Below are 19,546 nucleotides of genomic sequence, written 5' to 3'. Positions count from 1 at the left end.
GTCTGCTGAGATCCAATATTGGTCTCCAGTCTCCCGTCTTTTGGGGACCAAAAAGAACCTTGAGTAGATTCCGGGCTCTGAATGGTCTATTGTAACTGGCTGAATGGCTCTTTTTTGCAGTAGTTTTGAGACTTCTAACTCTGCAATTTCCCTTAGACCGGGTGGTACATCTGGAAGGGAATTTGAGGGGCAGGGACTTTCCTCGAAAGGAATTATGTAACCCTTGGATATGATCGACTGTACCCATTTGTCTTGAGTGAGGGAATGCCAGGCTTTTGGGTACAGTGATAATCTTCCCCCGACTGCCTCCAAGGAGGGACAGCCGGGCAACATCTCAGGGATGCTGAAAGGGTTTGTCAGAGAGAGGCTCTCTGTTTCCCTGGTTTTTTGGACCCCCTCTGCCTCTAGAGCGCGCCTGTTGTTGTTACCCCTCTGCCTCTAGGGGTAAACTGACCACGTGAATCCGGCGTGACTCCTTGGGATTTACGGAACCACATTTTCCCACCTTTCTGTCCTTTGGGATAAGGTCTAGAAGGGGTGGAAAACGGACTCCTACAGCAGAAAGAGTCTTGCCGTCCTGTTCGCACCTGGTCAAAGTTTCCTTCACCTGAGGGCCAAACAAAGCTGACCCATCAAAGGGAGAATTTGTGAAGGACGCCTTAAAGGGATCAGCAAAATCACATAGCCGCATCCAGGCTTGGCGCCTAAGAGCCACACCTGTGCCTGCAGCTCTACTCGCTCCATCAGCAGCATAAGATATTAGCCGCATGGAGGAGTTTGCAATGGAATTAAGGGTTCCTAGCTGCGAAGCAATCTTTTCTTGAGCTCCTGCAGCTGTAGGATCCTGTACTACTTCACCCAGCTCCTTAAGGATATCCCTCTGGAGTCTGGTGAAGTGACATAGGTAATTCAGCGAACGATAGCAAAGGTCGCTGAGGAAAACATCCGCTTCCGCACCTATCCATGGTCCTAGAGTCCTTATTAGGAGGATGGACGGCACGGAAGGATCTGCAAGTTCCTTCTTGGTGGCCGCAGCCACCACCATGGCATCAGCGGGACACCCTTAGTGAGGAATTGCTTGTCACTCGGGCAGTGATAAATTTTGAAGGCCTCCTAGGGACTGGCTCTACAGAGTCAGGAGCTGCCCACGCCTTCGGGCAATAACCTGCATAAGGGGGTCGAAAGGCGGAGACACCCAGGAGGTGGAGGGCCGAGATCCAAACGCCTCTAGGTATACTGACTCATCCTCAGAGGGATTGTTGGTGGGCCAGTTTCCCTCTGTTTAAGGAGTTCTAGGATGTCTGAGAAGGAGACATCCTCAGAGGGGATCTAGGGGATCCCTCTGACTCATCAAAGTCAGTATCCAAGTGACAGACTCGGGGAGTCTACATGTTTCCTCTTACAAGTCCTCTTCCTAGGAGGATCTCCCGAAACATCAGGAGAATCCTCGGAAGAGGGGAAATTCCCAATGGGGAAACCTGAGGCGGAGGATCTCTGGGTCCTGTAGCAAGAGAAGTGGCAGAGATGTCAACAGGTACTATAGAGGGAGGAGCTACGGGAACAGACTGCTGACTGATACCAGTGGCCAGCACACTCTTCATCACCTCGAATGCTCCCTCCCAGGCAGGTCCGAGAGAACCCGTTCAAGAACTAGGAACCCAGGGACCACCGAAGGGAAGTCTCCGAGGCAGATGTCGGAGCCGAGCTCACCAAGGCCGAGGCTCCAAGGGAAGAGCGGGTTCGGACAAGGGTCCGATGCCACTCACCCCCTCGGAGGAGACCATGGAAGCCCGACCACCGAATCCCTCTAAGGAAGGTCTCAAGAGGAGATAAGAGTAGAGGCTGAAGGAACAGAAGGGGTATCTGTCCTCCAGCCGTAGCAGTAACCATTCCCGAAGACTCCAACTCCAAGCTCTGGGGTAGAGTTGAAGGAGGAACTGTAACGGGTGTGGACCAACAGTCGTCTGTTGAGACGGACTATGTAACATTTGGGCCAGTACCTGTGACTTAAGTAATCTGCTGACCACTCTCTCTAGGTCATGGTCTGAAAGTCTGGATGACCTTGAAGATCGGCTCCGATGGCTCCGTTCCGAAAGGAGAGGTGAAGCCGGAGCCGAAAGTATCGGCTCCAAGGAAGGAGACCTCGACCTCTTCCTGGAATGAGCCATCGGAACCGATACTATAGATCCTGTCGGAGCCGACAGGAAGCCTCGATGCATCGGCTCCAGCCGGAGCCGATACAGCCACAAATGTAACGGTGTCGGAGCCGATCGGAGCCGACACCGATGCCTGTGCCACATGGTGGTCGGAACCGATCGGAGCCGACACCGGCGGTCGATGCAGAATCGGCACCGATAGCCATCGGTGCCGAAGGCTTTGTTAAGCCAGAATCGGCTCCAGCCGGAGCCGATCTCGACTCAGAATGAGTCGGAGCCGAGGCCGCAGGCTTAGACACAGAAGCCTGGGCCTTGGAAGATTTGGCTGATTTTGATGGAGCCGACTTAGCCGGAGAGCCCTCCGGCTTAAGAAGGCCCCTAAGTATCAGCTTGTTACGTCTTTCCTGCAGGACTCTCTGGCTGAAGGAATGACAAATAGCACAGGAGTCCTGCAGGTGAAGAGGCCCCAGGCAATACAGGCAAGAAGTGTGACCGTCTGTCAGAGACATCTTCTGACAGCACGAGTCACACTTCTTAAAACCTGAGACCCTCTCCTTTGACATGGTGCTTCACAAAACACACACACACACCAGTCAAGAATTAAATTAAATAAAATACCAAAAAGGTATTACTATAAAACAAACACACACACCCTAACAGGGAGGGGATGGGAAGGGTAAAGTTTGACTAAAAAAAATTAGAAGAGACAGGGATTTTCTGTCAGAAAATCTATATAATTTACTTAAAACTAAAAATTAAAGTTTTTTTTAAGCAAAAGGGGCTTAAATATCAAAATAGTGAATCACTTACCAGGAGCTGGTAAAAGGAGGACCTCATAAGCGAAGCGGCAAACGAGATCTGGGTACTTACCGCCTTGCATCATGGGATATGGGGCTGCCTCGAGCTGGTAAAAGTGACTCTCGAGCTTAGCAAGTGCCGAGTCGGAGCCGAGGGATCGGCTCCGAACCCATCAAGCAAGAATGAAGGCGAGATTGACAACTTAACATTGTCTATTTACCTGCAGTAGACACTTGAGTTTGCCAATGTCTAAGCTTTAAGATGAAAGCTTTTAAAACCTTGTACATACCATGGTTTTGGAATTACTGATCCAAACATGAACGAGCAATATTTGACACCTAGAGGCGTCAGTAGTAGTTAACTGCAAATGCACCTGGAGGAGTCCCTCGGATGTAATGACTTAATGAGAATTGAACTACCAAACTACCTACTAAGAAAGAACTTGTACAAAAGGGAAATTATAGAGAGATTACAAGAGCTCAACTGTAAGCCCAGCAATGCAGAATACAAATAATTTCTATATCCAGACTTAAAGATTCTGTCTCGTATTCTTCCTTGTATCTACAGAAAAACAAAACTTGAAAGCCAGTTATTTTCTTCAAGCATAAATTTTTGATGCAGTTTACCCCTGGTGAACAGATATTGCTATTATTTACCTAAAAAGAAACATACTATCTGAAAGAAGAACACTGGACCCCCTGCAAATGTAAACTTTCAAGTTACTGATTCAGAGTATTGGTACCAATAGTGACCAACTTCTGAGCCGAAGGTGGCACTGGTACCTATGGCTCACATGCCAACAATGCCAATGCAACAAATATCTCTGAGAAGGCTGAAGCTGACATTCCTGCTATCCATCATCTTCTACCTAGTGGGCCTTAGCACCAAAGGAGTCTCTGGTCAAGACTACTATGGCTGCTGGTGGAGGAATTCTCACCACTACAGACATAAATGGCTGAAGAAATATAGTCAGTTCCAACACTCTGCCAGGATAGGACCTGAGTGGATGTGAAGTAACCTTTTCTAGCAGCCACAGAAACAGAAGGCGAAGAGAAGGATGCCTACCTCAATCTGCACTTTGACCACGACCTTCAGTCTCTCAAATCTAAATGCAAGGAAGTGTACTGTAGGACCTAGTCAACCTCACCAACATGGAGGATGGCCTTGATTTCATTCACATTGAAGGTTCTTGCTCCAAGGAGAAGCTGTCCAGTCTTCTTGTCAGCGCAGATAGTAGCACTACTGACATTGCAAGCTGAAGGCCCTACCAGACAGGAGCTGATCCACATCAGGAGCTGACAAATGGTCTACGTGTTAAGGGTCCTGTCTGGATTTCTTGGGGAGTGGAAAAGGAAGGAGAGTGCCAGACCTGCTCTTTCAAAATTAGTGGTTTCCTGTGTTCCATCAGAGTTCACTTATTGTATTACGTATATCACACAAGGCCTACAAATGGTTCACTCCCCCCATCAAAACAATGCAATGCAGAGATCATGTGTATCCTGGTCGGGGGGAGGTGTTGGTGTTGTGCCTCAAACATTTCTGGAAGTCTTATCATCTGAATTTATGTTTTAACCTAAACTACACCAAGAAGAATGTACAGCAAATGATAACAAAACAAACTTAGTCATAAAGGCCAGAGTCAATGGCCAACCTAGGTGGGAATGGAAGAAATGGAAAAAATAAGTTTAGAAATAATTCTGTGAAAACCTGAAACAACTACAAAGTTAGACATTTTGCAATACTTCTTTTTTTTTTATGCCTCACTAAAAGAATCACAGGACTAAAGCAGATGCCATATGCTGACCGTCTTAAAAAACTCCAGCTATACTCTGTGGCATATCATCTACTCAGAGGCGATCTCTGCGTAACATACAAGGCCATGTCAAACCCAGAGCTGTTGGACATGCTACACTTAAAGAAATCCCAATCCCTCAGAGCCACACGCTCCAGGGATCTAAACCTTGTCATCACAATGAACAAAACATGCTGGAGGGATTAGTTCCTGACCCAGAGACTCCCCATACTCTGGAATAGACTGCCCATACATGTCAAGCAGAGCGCCTCATTGGCCCTCTTCAAAAGGAACCTTGATGACTAGATGGGAGATGGGAAATTCACCCCGGGGATCATGTCAGTCGCCCTGCTAGACTGGGGTCCAGAGAAGTAAATATTGTGGGAAGAAATATCCAGGGAATTGTTATGGCTAGGCTTGTATAGGCCCTAGGGCCGATAGCCTAGTACCAACCTATGAACCTATGCAGAACAAATGTATACTTATTGTACTGAAAGATTTTTTGACGAACACTGTGGCTAATAATATCTAACACAGCAAGGTAAGGCATGTGGTACATTACAGCAGCAAGGAAAAGAAACTGGAGCTTGAGAACTCTGTGTGTGCAAAAAATTTGCTACCTGTGCAACCAATCCTTTACATGAAGTGGATGCTCTTGGTCATATAAGTAAACTCAGCATCAAATGGTGCCACAAACAGAGTTTCAGTCTGATACTTACTCTAAGCTGAAGTTTGTGGTGCAAGTACCATAAAATCGTGTTAAACAGCACAGCATTCTTTACTGGAGAATGATACAGTCTACAGACTTCATGATGTTAATGAATTCAGGAAAAGAAAATATTGTTCTCAAAGGTAAAACAAATATACTAGTCAAACTCACTTGCACTTGTTAAATGACTCCATCGCAGCCTTCCATTCCTGTAATTCGAAGAACAACATCCCTGTAAGATATGCTGTGTATGCCTAAGAAAAAAAAAAAAAAAGGGAAAAAGAAAGATTAAGACAAAAAAAAGAAAAAAGGAACACAGGATATCAAACATGGACAACACCATAAACAGGAGGGCAAGTAGGATCATATCTTGAAGTATGAACATCAGCCGTTAGGATGCTGGTGAATCTCAAGAAAAAGAATGAGAAACTACAACATGAAAAAATAATGTATACATTGAATATGCTAAATCCAGAATGACAAAAAAAAAGTAAACACATTTGTTGGTAAACTGCTGATAGCATTCACTCATTATCCAATATATCTGCTTTATTCTGGCTCAAGAAGGAGCTGGAATCTATCCTGCCATTAAACACGGGTAAGACAGAGAAAGAAAATGAACAATATGATGGTCCAACTCCAGCAAATATGCAGACACACATACGGCGAGCACACAAAGCAATTTACAAAATACCCAATTAACTCGTGGAGTGTCTAGGAGATGCAGAAGTTAACTTTAGCACAGGCAGAAAACCTAATGAACAAAACTGACCTGGAGAACAGAACTCTGTGACACAGCACTACTAACCACTGTGTCACCTCAAAACAAACTGTTTACTGCTGTCAAAATCCACATTTAACACTTTTCTGTTTTAAAACTTTAATTAGGGAAAGTATGCAAATGCAATTTTGAGGCACAACTTTGAGTTTAAAGCTTGTAGAATATTACAGCACTGTGCAACTTTTTTTTTAAATCAATATTTATAGTGTGCCGAGTTGCTAAAAGAATTGTAGGCACTAAATAAGAACTTAAATAAGAACTGATAAATTATGCAATCAGCAAAGTGTTACACTATAACGAATGATGCAGACAAAAGTACAGTCTTGTATCAAATGACAAATGCAAACCACAATGCAGCATTACTTACAGTCTGTCTATAATGAATGAAGGGTGTAAACTGCAGTACAGACAGACCTGCAGTACAGTGACAGACCTGTTGTGAACAGATGCACCAACTAGCAAGTGCAAACTCCTTTAAACTGGCTGTCATTTTTATTAGGCACTTGGAAGAAAGCCAGTCTGTGGACATCACATACAAGGCCACTTTCTTGCAGTGTCATCACAATGATATATATTTTGTGTGCTTCTCCCTCCATTCTTGCCAACTGGCACGTCTGTATCCCACATATCTCAAGCATAAATCTCGATCCAGGAGGTCCTACATGCCCATGTGGCAGCCAAGCAGTCATGGAGGAGCTTATGCCCTTACCTACAACCTATTTTCTGCATGTATGTAATTGAGAAGGACATCTCTGTCCCTATGGTCCAAAGTCTATGGGAAAGTCGGACACCAATTCCACATATAGACCATCTGGCCAGGTAACTACACAGCAGGCCATGCCTTAGCAGCCAACAACATATCATAAACAGGCTATAGAAGCATTTGTAATATGCTCCCCATTGTCTCCTTGGTTTATTGTGAACTGCTGTTTGGTCAGCTCTGAGCATTACATTTTGGATACAACATATTTCTTCCTTGATATAAAATGGTTTCACTTTTTTCTGCTTGCGATTCTTGTTCACTGGCTATAAAATGTTGGGAAAAACTTAATACACCACAAAATCTATAATCCCATAACTTGTGTGTGCATAGCTTACTTTAGTAAGTACAGGGTTGTTTCTGTCAGTTAGGATATGCTGAAAGAATGCAGAAAAAAACACAAAGTTGAAGAGGAAGACTGAATTTCTTTCTTTAATCATATTTTTTTGTTTAGACCATTTCTGGATGAAAAATGTTTTAACTCTAAAATGCATCTCAGCACATCAAGAAATCTTATGGCTTTTGGGGGCCTAGTGGCTCCAAGACCCCCTCCCCATCTTTATATAGGTGCACCTGCTGCAGATATTACACTGTAGTCTTTACCATTTTGAATGTGGTGAAAGGAAGCAGGAGAAAAAGTTGAACAGTAAGACTAAATTTCATTTCTTTAATCATGTTTTTTCTTCAGGCAATTGCTGGATGTAAAAGGTTGCTTAAAAAAAACAAAATGCACCTCGGAGCATCTAGAAGCCTCAGAGTGATACAGTTTTTTCCCTCCCCAGTTACCACAGGCAATCTTGCTTAGATAGAACACAATGAATGAATAAATAAACCAGGATGGGCTGGTTAGGGAAGGTGGATGGGAGTTGATACTGAAACAGTGCATCTACTTGAACATTTACGGTTACAGTGAGCTCTAAAACTATACTTCAGTCACTGTTAACGTCATGGTTGCAATATGATTCATAACACATCAGAAATAGGTATTCATGGCACTCCAAAGCCTTGGTGGGGAGGCATACAACTCAAGTGTTTGGCTCTGGTCCTCAAAGAATACTCCAGTTAATTGCTACTCCAAATTCCATTCTACACTGGGACTGAACATCCAGCTTACAACGCTTGGAGAATGCATGGACTGATGATCAAATGACTGACTCTCAGTCTGGTTTTGAACATGCCAAGGTACAGTCTGTCCCGGAAGAATGTGCTCCAACTCATTTCTCCACAAACATGCCTTCCATGCAATGGCAAAAAATGATGCAGTACACTAACCTTTTGGAACAAGGTCTGTTTTGTGACTGGTATGACCATCGTTCTGTGTGCAAAGCCTGCAAACAGCTGGCCTGTTTGTCTGATGGACTTCACCCTATCCAAGTGGCACTGCTCTTGGACATCCAACATATGCATAATGCTTCCCCCATTTGTTGCGGGGTTTTGCTCTTAATGTATTAATACCCAGGCTTAAATATACAGTCCCATTCAGTGCATTGTTCTCTCCTCATAGTTTTGCATTACAAACAGAAAACAAAATACTGAGTTTTACTCCTCTGGACAGGAAGTGAGCAACACAAGTGGCTTATTACAGCAACAGCATCATTATTACCAAACACGCATTTAAATTACTGCATGAAAGGTACTGCCCAACAATATAAAGCTGGCTGTCAAGGAATAATCCTACATTCTTCAAGGCTCTAGAGAAATTTCATTAATTGTGCCCCTTTCCAAACTATGCATTACTAAAAGAGTTTTTAGTAAACGTGTACCAGCCTGTTAAAGTAATAACATCCCAGAAGATACCCCACACCATCTCTTACTAAAACATGTCAACTCTAACACTATGCCTCAACTTAGAAAAACCCTTACTGTAACACTACCACTACACAGGAAAATTATGTCTGAACACATGCTGGGGTTTTACTTAGATTAAAAAAAAAAAAAGAAATCGCTTCATTTTCAATGATTTTTTCTTTCTTTCAATAGAGCTACATTTTTTAAGGTTGGTTTACATGAGTTGAATTTTGGATCAGTTTTTGTATTCAGTGAGTTGTAGATAAAACAAGGTTTTGGAAAATATACAACCACAAAGACATGCATATATGGATTCCCTACATTGTCTTGAAAGTTTTTGTCAAACTGACTCAGCTGAGTGGCAAACTGAATCAACTGGGCAGTTTTGGCCAAGTCACAACTCTAAGAATTAACTTTGTGGGAAAAGATTTAGTGCATCACCGTCTCACAGATAAGTTTGGCAGTTTTCTCCTTCTTCCTATGGAACTGGAACTGATGCATTTATGTAGCGGAGGGAGGGGGGGTTGCAGTGCAGCCCTCTATAGCAAAATAACTTATTATTTTTTCTGGTTAGTCGCTTTTCAGTTGACCAGTGTTTAAACCATTTTTTTTTTTTTTACTATTGGGCACTTTAATGTCAATAATCGGACTGTCAACTAAGTTTTTTTTTTTACTGATGTTTATGACTATAGAAACATGGAAGATACTGTTTCTGTTCATCTTAAAAGCCAAAAACGCTGTATTTTTTGTTTTCCTTTTGGATGCACAGAAAGCATGGGATTGTTAATATTGTCTGCTTTCAGTACTTAGTGTGCGTGTGTGCACGCGTGTCTACTTTCTACACATATACAAGTTTTCTTTTCTTCAATGAAATAAAAGCCGGCATGTGTTATTGAAAATCAACTTATCACACATGCCAAGTTTTATTTCTGTGCGGGACTGCAGTACAGTTGGGATCAGGGAATTTGCCATTTCCCCACTGCAGTGTGATCCCGGACTTGGTACATATAATTAGATGGTGTAGGAGAAGCAACCCCCCCACTTACATATGGGAGGGTGAAGGGAGCTTGCTCTCCTGCAAAAAAATTTGTTCACAGGGAAAGTCCGACTGGGACAGAGCCATGCTCAGTGGAGTCCCGAAAGAAATTCTCCAGATGCACGTCTTTGGAATAAAGTACAGTTTGTGTTAGTTTGATTTTCGAGCATTTGGCTCAATAAGCTGCTTTTTCGATAAAGCAATGTGCACATACATGCATATTATATACACCAGCGATCCCCAACCAGCAGGCTGTGGATCATTTAGTACCAGGCTGCCAGGCACGGAGTGAAACGAAAAAGTAACTGTGTGCACGTATGTGTACATGTGTGCTTGTGTCTGTCTGCATGTGTGAGTAAATGCGTGCATGAAAGCAGAAGAGACTGTGTGTGTGTGTGTGTGTGTGTGTGTGTGTGTGTGCGTGTGTGTGCGTGTGTGCGTGTGTGTGTGTGTGTGCGTGTGTGTGCGTGTGTGTGCGTGTGTGTGTGTGTGTGTGTGTGCGTGTGTGTGCGCGCGCGAAAGGGACAGAGTGAAGAGTGAGAGTGACCCCTGCCATCAGCAGCAATGAGGTTTGTGTAACTCTTGACCATACGACCCAACCTCTTGCATAATAAATTTGGATAGAACCAAAAATAATAGGGAAATATTTTAAATATTGCTCTTACAAACTTAGAAAGTCAATAAGGTTGCCATTAGGTTTACGTACCTCTCGACCACAGCAGGTCAATGTTATGCTGTTAAGGAGAATGTACACTTTTTTTGGAAATTATTGCCAATTGTCTTTTTATTGTAGTTTGGAGCTTTTCTCCATGGGTCTTGGCTGAAAATGGACTTCTAGTCCAGTCGGACCTCCCCAGAAAAAAAAAAAAAAAAAGTAGAAGAAATAAATAAATATTATGCACTTTATTATGTGCACGCAATGGCCGGTCTGGATAGGGTCATGGATAGGTGTATGTCTGTGTGTTAGAGTGTGTATTTAAAAGTTAGGGTCAGGGTTAGGTAGGGGGACAAATGTAGTGTTTTTAGTGTGCGTTTCTGCGTGTGTGTCCGTCTGAGTGTGTTTTGTGTAGTGTAGTGTTAAGGTTTTTTTTAGATAAGGTGCAGGATTAATGTTGGGGAAGGGGTAGCGTTAGGATTAGCACACATTACTAAGGCAGTGCAGGGGGGTGGAGCCAACCTTAAAGTGGCCTCTTCCACCAGCCTTAACCCTACACCTTACCTTAATGAAAGACCTTTCTGTAACACTGCTACTATTCAGACAAAATTTAAGTGTTACAGGGAGGCAAGGAATAGTTTTTCTTTCTTGATCTTTTCAGTGTTTGATACTCTGCATGCTCAAACATCTTTATGCTTGTATTTTCAATCAATATTAAGAATATTTGATCATACTGAGTAGAACCGTATCTAGATTTATATATATACATATATATATATATATATATATATATATATATATATATATATATATATATATACATATATATATACATATATACATATACATACATATATATATACACACATATACATACACACACACACACACACACACACACACACACACACACACACACACACACACACACACACAGGTTCAGAGGTGGGTACTAGGCGATCAGCCCTATCGGCCCTAGGGCCTATGCAAGCCCAGCCAAAAAGTTACCCTGGCTTTTGCCACCCCAAGAAAATTATTTCCCTGAGCCACTGTCGAGCAGAGCCACAGAAGTGATCCCCGGGGTGAATTTCCTATTTCCCATCCAAACATCACGATTTTTCTTGAAGAGTGCTAATGAGGAGCTTTGTTTGATATAGATAGGTAGTTTATTCCAGAGTATGGGAAGTCTCTGGGACAGGAATCTATCCCTCCGGCATGTTCTGTTTATTGTGGTGACAAGGTTTAGGTCCCCTAGAGTGTGTAGCTCGGAGGGATTGGGATTTCTTTAAGTGGAGCATGTCCAACAGCTCTGGCTTTGACATAGCTTTGTATGTTAGGCAGAGATCACCTCTGAGTAGGTGATATGCGACGGAGTAAAGCTGGAGTTTTTTGAGACAGTCTGCGTAGGGAATCTGTTTGAGGCTGGTAATCCTCTTTATGCGGTATTTCTGCGGCCTTTCCAGTTGTTGTAGACGTCTTGTGAGGTACATACCAAAAGGGGCATTGTACTCTATTATAATGGGTCTAATGAGTGATGAGTAGGGGGGGGACAATGACCTCTTTTTCTGGATGAGAAACCTTTTGTGATTAGGTGTGCCACGTAGAAGGATTTCCTGACTACTGTGGCGATTATCAAAGGAGAGGCTACTGTCCCACCTGTGTCCCAAGGTCTCTTTATCACACTTTCTGTGTTAAGTATGCTACTGCCCAAGTTGTAGTTCATGGGTACAGAGTTTTTACCAAAGGGAATGACAGTGCACTTTTTGGCATGGAGCTTGAGGCCATGGCTTTGACACCAGGCATCTGTTTCAGTGAGGCCCTTTTGTAGGATGTCCACATCGTTAGGAGTTTCGATTATGGCTCCTGCTTTGCAGCCATCTGTGAACTTCATTAGCCAAAGACCTTCTGCGTTAACCTGTACTTCAGAGAAGTAGATACCAAACAGGAGAGGACCCAGGACTGAATCCTGTAGTACTCCACTTGTCACTGGGCTGAAGTCGAATTTGGAGTCTGCTACTTTCACAGTGTGGGTTCCGTCAGTGAGCCAGTTGGCACCCATCTTGTGACACAGGTATTTATACCTAGTTTACTGAGTTTATCTATAATTTCAGAGTGGGGGATGGTGTCAAGAGCCCTGGTAAGATCTAGATAGGCCGTGTGAACCACCTTACACTTGTCTACGGCTTTGGTGACTGCTTCAGAGAAGTCTATCAGGTTTAGGAGACATGATCTGCCTTTTACAAACCCGAACTGGGTCGGGTCCAGAGTTTGGAGATTACCAATGTCTTTGTTTATAAGTTCCATGATGATGCATTCCATGGCCTTGCAGACCAGGCTCGTCAGGCTAATGGGGCGGTAGTTCCCGGGGTCCGTGGTGGCTCCTCCTTTGTGGAGTGGGATAACGGTTGCTGTGCGCCACTCAGCGGGCACAAAGCCTGAGGTGAGGCTATGATTGAACATGGTACTTAGGTGGGGTGCCAGTTCTATCTGTAGTTCATGTAGAACGCAGCCTGAGATGTTGTCTGGTCCCATGGATGCTGTGTTCTTGGCTTTGGAGAGTGTGGTTTTTACCTGTGCAGCCGTGATTACAGGAACTTTGCATTCTTCCGGTATAGAGATGGGCCTTTTAGGAGGTGAGGGGGGGGGGGTAACACTGAACCTATCTGCCAGGATGTTGGCAATATCAGTGGGGTCTGTACATTTAGTGCCATTGTGCTGCAACTCAGAGCAGATCTGAGTGTTGCCATTTAGATTCTTGACACAACTATAGAATGCTTTGTGGCTGTCTTTAGTCTCAGTGGCGATTTTGTTTTCGTAACTAGCTTTGGAGGATTTTATCAGGGATCGCAGCTTCTTAACGAGGCTGACCAGGGAGCTCCTCCACTCATGGGATTTTACTCTTTTGCAGCAGTTACTTTCTTCTGTTGTACAGTTTAAGGCAAGGGACCACCAGACTGGCTTCCTTTTTTTGGAGGATAGCGTCTTGATTCTGTTTGGGATAGCACGATGCATGCACTCGTGTAAGTGCTTATAAAGTGCAATTCTGTATGATTCAGTAGTCGTAACCGTATTGTCTATCTGCATGGGTGTCATGATGTTCACCACTTCAGTCTTAGGAAGCATAAAGTTGGCTTTGGAGAAATTTTTTACCACGGTTTCCTTAATAGGGGGTGGGGGCAGGATGTGGATATCTAGGGTGATTAGCTTATGGTTGGATCGGACCAATGAGGCATTGACTTCAGGTGTGGAACACCAGTCACTCATGTTGGTATTGACTAGATTTATGATATTGTTGCCCCTGGTGGAGGTGTGGATAAGTTGATCCAGGGCATTGGAGTTAATGAATTCCATAATGCGTTGAGCAAAGGAGTTAGTACAGGAGTAGTTTTCCCAGTTAATGGTGGGGTAGTTGAAATCACCCATTATTAGGGTGTTTGGTTGAACCCTAATACTTTCCAGTACATCAAAAAAAGAGGAGTGGGAATCCTGGGGCATGGTGGGGGATCTGTAGCAAGCTACAATATGAATTGCAGTTTTGCCCAGAGAGTTAGTTGCACTTGGATTACCTCGGATGCATTATGCTGAGCAACTAGCCTGAAGGTGTGGATATCCTTAATGAATATGGACACACCTCCGCCTTTAGTGTTCTGGTCCAGGTTACATGGCCGAAAAGTGTGGTATGAGTTACAGCCTGGTAGTGCAGGGGTGCTCTCTGGAGCCTTGAACCAGGTTCTCAGTCACTGCACAGATATCTATGTTCTCCGGTTTAAGGAGTGCCTCGAGTGAGTGCATTTTGAGATTTAGACTTCTAGCACCGAGTAGCATGACCCTCAGTTTTTGCTTGCCTGTTCCTGTTACAGTGGTGAATTTGTCATTTGAACCTTGCCTAAAAAAGGCACTATAGGGGGCGGCAAGAACGTTAGCCAGTATCCAAAATCCCAGGGGTGACAGGTGCAGGCCATCTCTGGCAAAGCATCGTGGTCTGCCGACCATGTCATCCCAAGCAGACCGATACCGGATCCCTTCAGAATGACACCAGAAGCTTAGCCAACTGTTGAAGTCAATCATTTTGTCCTTGTACTGCGGTATCATTCTGGGTGATGGCAGAATCAGGGCTAGGGTCATACCTGCTTGGGCTACAAGATCGGAGAGCTCTTCCATGTCTCTTTTCATGTAGTCCAGGGAGGCACGTCTCAGGTCGTTCACACCAACACGGACAATGACAGTCATATTTGTACTTGTTGTGGAGTGACCTACGTGCGTGGGTTATGTGGCGGATCCTAGCACCAGACAGGCAGCTGACAGTAACCTTCTCCTTGTTTAGCCCGGTGTGTGACATCAGTGTGCCTGACTATAGAGTCACCTATGACTAGTGTGTTGGGTACGTTATTTTGCCTTATTGGCTGTGGTTGAGTGGCACACTGACTCTGCATACATACATACATATATACAAACAGACAAGGAGACATGCAGACAATTTATATGTATACACACACACACACACACACACACACATAGATATATATGGATTTGATGTATATATATGGATTATATGTACATACATACATATATATATATATATATATATATATATACATACATATATACAGATATGTATATATACACACATATATGGGGACAATACATGTTTTTTAAAACATACAACCTCATGGATCACATAACAGACTTCTTCAAAGAGTGCATAGAAATGACACAGGTAACTTCAACAATTTAAAACACATTGTTAAATGACAATCTGTTGAATCAATGTCTAATAGTTTCTGGATAGCTCATTTTGCAGATATACAATAAAAACTATAAAACGTTGCTGTTTCAAAGAAGTATAGAAAATACAGCATATGTAACAGTTGATAATCATGTCAATAATCATAAAATAAAAATCAGCATGATTAGTACAGACAAAACGGTGACAGCAGAAATTTACCTGCGCTTCCAGCTTTGTCCTGGCATCTACACGTTCACTTTCACAAAGATGCTCCAGCTCTTCAGAATGCTTCACAGACTTGCGTAGGCGGGAGACAAGGTGGAAACGCTTACGGGGCTCAGTGTTTGCCTCTTGCTTGAGCTGCATGGCATAGCTCCAGGCTCTTTCTGCATTCATTAGAACCAACAGCAGGTACCTGAGAGAAAAAAAAAGCAAAAAGGAATCGGTGAGTGCGTATAGAAAACATCATTCCTGTCTGACCCATTTTAACTTTACTTATCTTTCAAACATTTATTAACTAAGTAGGTAAGCTAGCCTTATGTGCAATATCATTTTTAGTGTAACCAGGTAAGCAGCATGCTTTTATATTAATACTAATGGACCCAATTAAATATCACGTTTTTGGGGAGACAGGAAGAGACAGGAGTACCTGGAGAAAAAAAAATCATAAGAGGAATATGTAAACTCCGCAATCAAAGTGACATGTGTTCAGTATTTAACTCTACTTCATTATCATTGACCTACAAAGCTTTATTTTTTCCCCACTTTCTACCTGCTTTTGAGTGGACATTAAAATGTCCACTTACAAATTAGTACCAACCTTGCTAAAGGTTTACCACACCATTGATTTAAAAGGTTTCTGCTGCTGTTCCATATATTGAAAAAAATATCGTTTGGCGTTTATCATTTAATTCAACACCCCCCCCCCCAACAACCTTAACATTTTATGTATGTCATACCAATTCACCTTTAGAGAACCCCCTACATGGAAGCTTGATCAGATTACACATTATATATTCCATGCCTCCATTTCCCCTTGCAACATGATTCACAATAAAGAGGTGTTATTATGCAAATCCTTTTGCCTTCTTTAACAGCTTGCTCCAGGTTTAGACTGAAAACTGGAACCTTATAAAATATGTTGCACACCCCAAAGTGTAACACACATTTCCTTTTCAAGTTTTAGCTTCAAGTGTAAGGGTTTCCTCAGTGCACTACATTAAGAATGTAAACAAATCTCTTGATACTTTCATTAGGAGTTTGCCATTCTGGCTCTTACAAAATCTTTCCATCGCATTTTAATGTTTGTTTTCGTAAAGGAAAAACCAATGGCGCAAGGTATTTTGAGCTCTCCGTTTTCCCATTCACCGGGATCATAATTTCTTTCGAGTTGGTTGGAATTCACAGCTCTTTTAACAAGAGCTACCATTTACTGTTTCTTCCCTACTCTGGAACCATAAATTTTTACAGCTACTGGGAACTTCATAACTACTTTACTTTATAGTATCAAGATCAGCATTAATCTTAAGTTCAGCAACTCCAAGCAAATGCAAACAAAATTTGGCATGAGACAGTAGGGTGAAAATCTCATTCTAGAATGTACTAATGGGATATTAAGGAAGCCGAACAAAACATTCAAAGTCACGTCAGTATGTCTGTCCCTATCAGGACATTTTGGCTTACAACAAAATAAAAAAACAGTGATGACTACTTGGAGCACCGCATAGACATTAATGTAGCATTGAACAACAAGAGAAGATTAAAATATTTATGTTTCATTTTCTAGCCCTAATGGTCTCATATTTTACAAAACACTGAAGAAATCCATGGAATACTTTTGCCATAACTTCATCGTGCGCGTAGCCCTTCCCCAGATTTAAGCAGACCTTGCTCTATACTGTCTTAATAGTTTGGAACACCTGAGCTGCTCTTCTCTGAAGTAATATTCACAAATCCTCCCCATGGGTTCTGAACAAATGCTTCTAGCTCCCGTGATGTCCAGCTGCACTGCCCTGTAAAAAGATCAGCTTTGTTAGCTTTAATGTTCAAATACTATGCATTCTGGTGAAATAAGAAGTTATGCACTCACCATAACGTTCCATCTGAGTAGGTGGCTTCATTTGTCTGCAACCTTTGGGTCTTGGATCCGACATCGGATCCGAGCCGGCAACTTATTATACAGCTATGGATCAGAGCTCCTAGCTCCTCCCCTCACCCATAATCCCCTGCCAACCCCAAATGACCTCAGATCAAGTTTGCCCTCCTACATATACCTGGAAAGGTATTCCAACAGGAAAAAGCAGGATAATACAAACAACACTAACTCTTCTGAAGGCCAGGGGGACGGAGGGGGGCGATGGTTGCAGACAAATGAAGCCACCTACTCAGATGGAACGTTATGGTGAGTACATAACCTCTTAATCTGGAGTAGGGACTTCATTTGTCAGCAACCTTTGGGACAGAGTCCCCAGCTACCTGAATCTTGGGCGGCCATCATGGAAGGATGTTCCAGAGCACTGTGGAGCCAAAGGATGCTCTCCCTCTGGAAATGACGTCCAGTTTGTAGTGGTTGATAAAGGTATGAGATGAGGCCCAAGTGGCTGCAGAGCAAATATCATCCAAGGGAACTCGAGATCTAAAGGCAACAGAAGTAGATATGGAGCGAGTGGAATGTGCACGGACTCCCTGAGGTGCGGGCCTCCCAGAAGCTTCATAAGCTAGAAAAATACAATGGGAAATCCAGCGTGATAAGGTGACTTTCGAAACGGCTTTACCCAAACTGAATTTGGCAAATGAAATGAACAGCTGATCGGATTTGTCTGTGACCAGCAGTCCTATGAATATAAAAACGCAGCTGCCTGTGCACATCTAAAGAATGCAGCTTATACTCTCCCTTATTTTGATAATTAGGAAAAAAAACTGGTAGGTTGATGGACTGATTGATATTGGTTTTTGAGGCCACCTTGGGTAGGAAGGAGGGATTGGTCCTGAGATACACTCTATCCTGATGAAAAACCAAGTAAGGAGGTTTCACGGAAAGAGCTTGAAGTTCCAAAACTCTTTTCGCTGAAGTGATGGCTACCAGGAATGCTGTTTTCCAAGACAGATATTTAAGTTCGGCTGAGGCAGCTGGTTCAAAGGGAGAAGCAGTCAAGGCTTGAAGAACTAGTGATAGATCCCAAGGGGGTACAGCTTCTTTGATAGGGGGCCTGAGCAGAAAAGTACCCTTGAGGAAGGTTTTACATAGTTTAGCTGACATCAAAGGACTTGTCTCGTGTCCCACATGGTAATGGGAGATGGCTGCCAACTGTATCCTGACTGTTGAACAACTAACCCCTTGCTGAAAAAGTCCGGTGAGGAAGTCCAACACGGACGTTAACGGAGCAGTGAAGGGGTCCAAATTATGATGTTCCGCCCAGACGGAAAAGCGCTTCCATTTACTGCGGTAAACTTTCCTGGTGGAAGGTTTATGCGCTGCCACCAAGATGGCTTTGACTGGTGAAGAGATGCCGGGAGTCCTGATTAAGAGTGGAACTGGAGCAGCCAAGCTGTCAGCTTCAGGTTGTTCAGATTCGGGGTCGGTAAGCCTGATGGATGGGATATTAGATCCGGGCTGGAATCCAAAATCCAGGGAGGATTCACCAAGTGAGACCACAGGTAAGGAAACCAAGTTTGCTGAGGCCAGAATGGGGCAATGAGGATCATTCTGCTCCTCAACCGAGAGGCTTTCTGTAAGAGCTTTAGCATCAGGGGTAGAGGAGGATAGGCATAAAGTAGACCGGGCGGCCAAGCATGCACTAGAGCGTCTCTTGGGGCTTCCCCCGCGAAGAAGCTGTCGCATTTCATATTTGAGGGAGAGGCAAAGAGATTGCAGCAGGGTTGCCCCCATTTTGCAAATATCCGCTTCACTACTTGGGAGTTGAGAGACCACTCGTAAGGGGAAAGAATGCTGCGGCTGAGTTTGTCCTCCAGAATGTTGGCCCGTCCCGGAATGTGCGTTGCGATCAGAAAGCGGTTGGTGGAGATCGCCCATTCCCACACCCTCATGGCCTCTCGGCAGAGAGGGTAAGACCTGGTTCCCCCCTGTTTGTTGATGTACCAAACAACTGACATGTTGTCCGTCTGCATCGCAATAGTTCCTACGGGGAGAAGGTTCTGAAGTGCTTGCAACACTAACAGCACCGCCCTCATCTCCAGAACAATGATATGCAGAGAGGTCTCTGTGTCGTTCCACGTGCCTTGGACTGTTCAGCCTGAGCAATGCCCCCCCCCACCCGAGGCGAGAAGCGTCCGTGGTCACCGTGACGAGGGGGGGGGGGGGGAGTGCAGAAGGGCCGGACTATAT

General features: G+C 43.7%; 1 protein-coding gene across 1 annotated transcript in view; it reads right to left on the bottom strand.

The window, feature by feature from the left end:
- The window catches only part of SRP68 (signal recognition particle 68), a gene marked incomplete in the record, with an annotated part of 1,223,106 nt that overhangs the window by 1,071,102 nt on the left and 132,458 nt on the right, over positions 1 to 19,546 (bottom strand). The window contains 2 exon segments of the mRNA XM_044090499.1: positions 5,627 to 5,709; positions 15,421 to 15,616. Of these exon segments, the coding sequence (XP_043946434.1) occupies positions 5,627 to 5,709; positions 15,421 to 15,616 (279 nt within the window).

The sequence above is a fragment of the Protopterus annectens genome, chromosome 12.part0, assembly GCF_019279795.1.
Source record: "Protopterus annectens isolate FY-2018-M chromosome 12.part0, PAN1.0, whole genome shotgun sequence".
In the NCBI taxonomy this organism is placed as follows: Eukaryota; Metazoa; Chordata; order Ceratodontiformes; family Protopteridae; genus Protopterus; species Protopterus annectens.
Note: the sequence above shows the minus strand (reverse complement) of the source record. Positions and strands in the feature narration are given on the sequence as shown.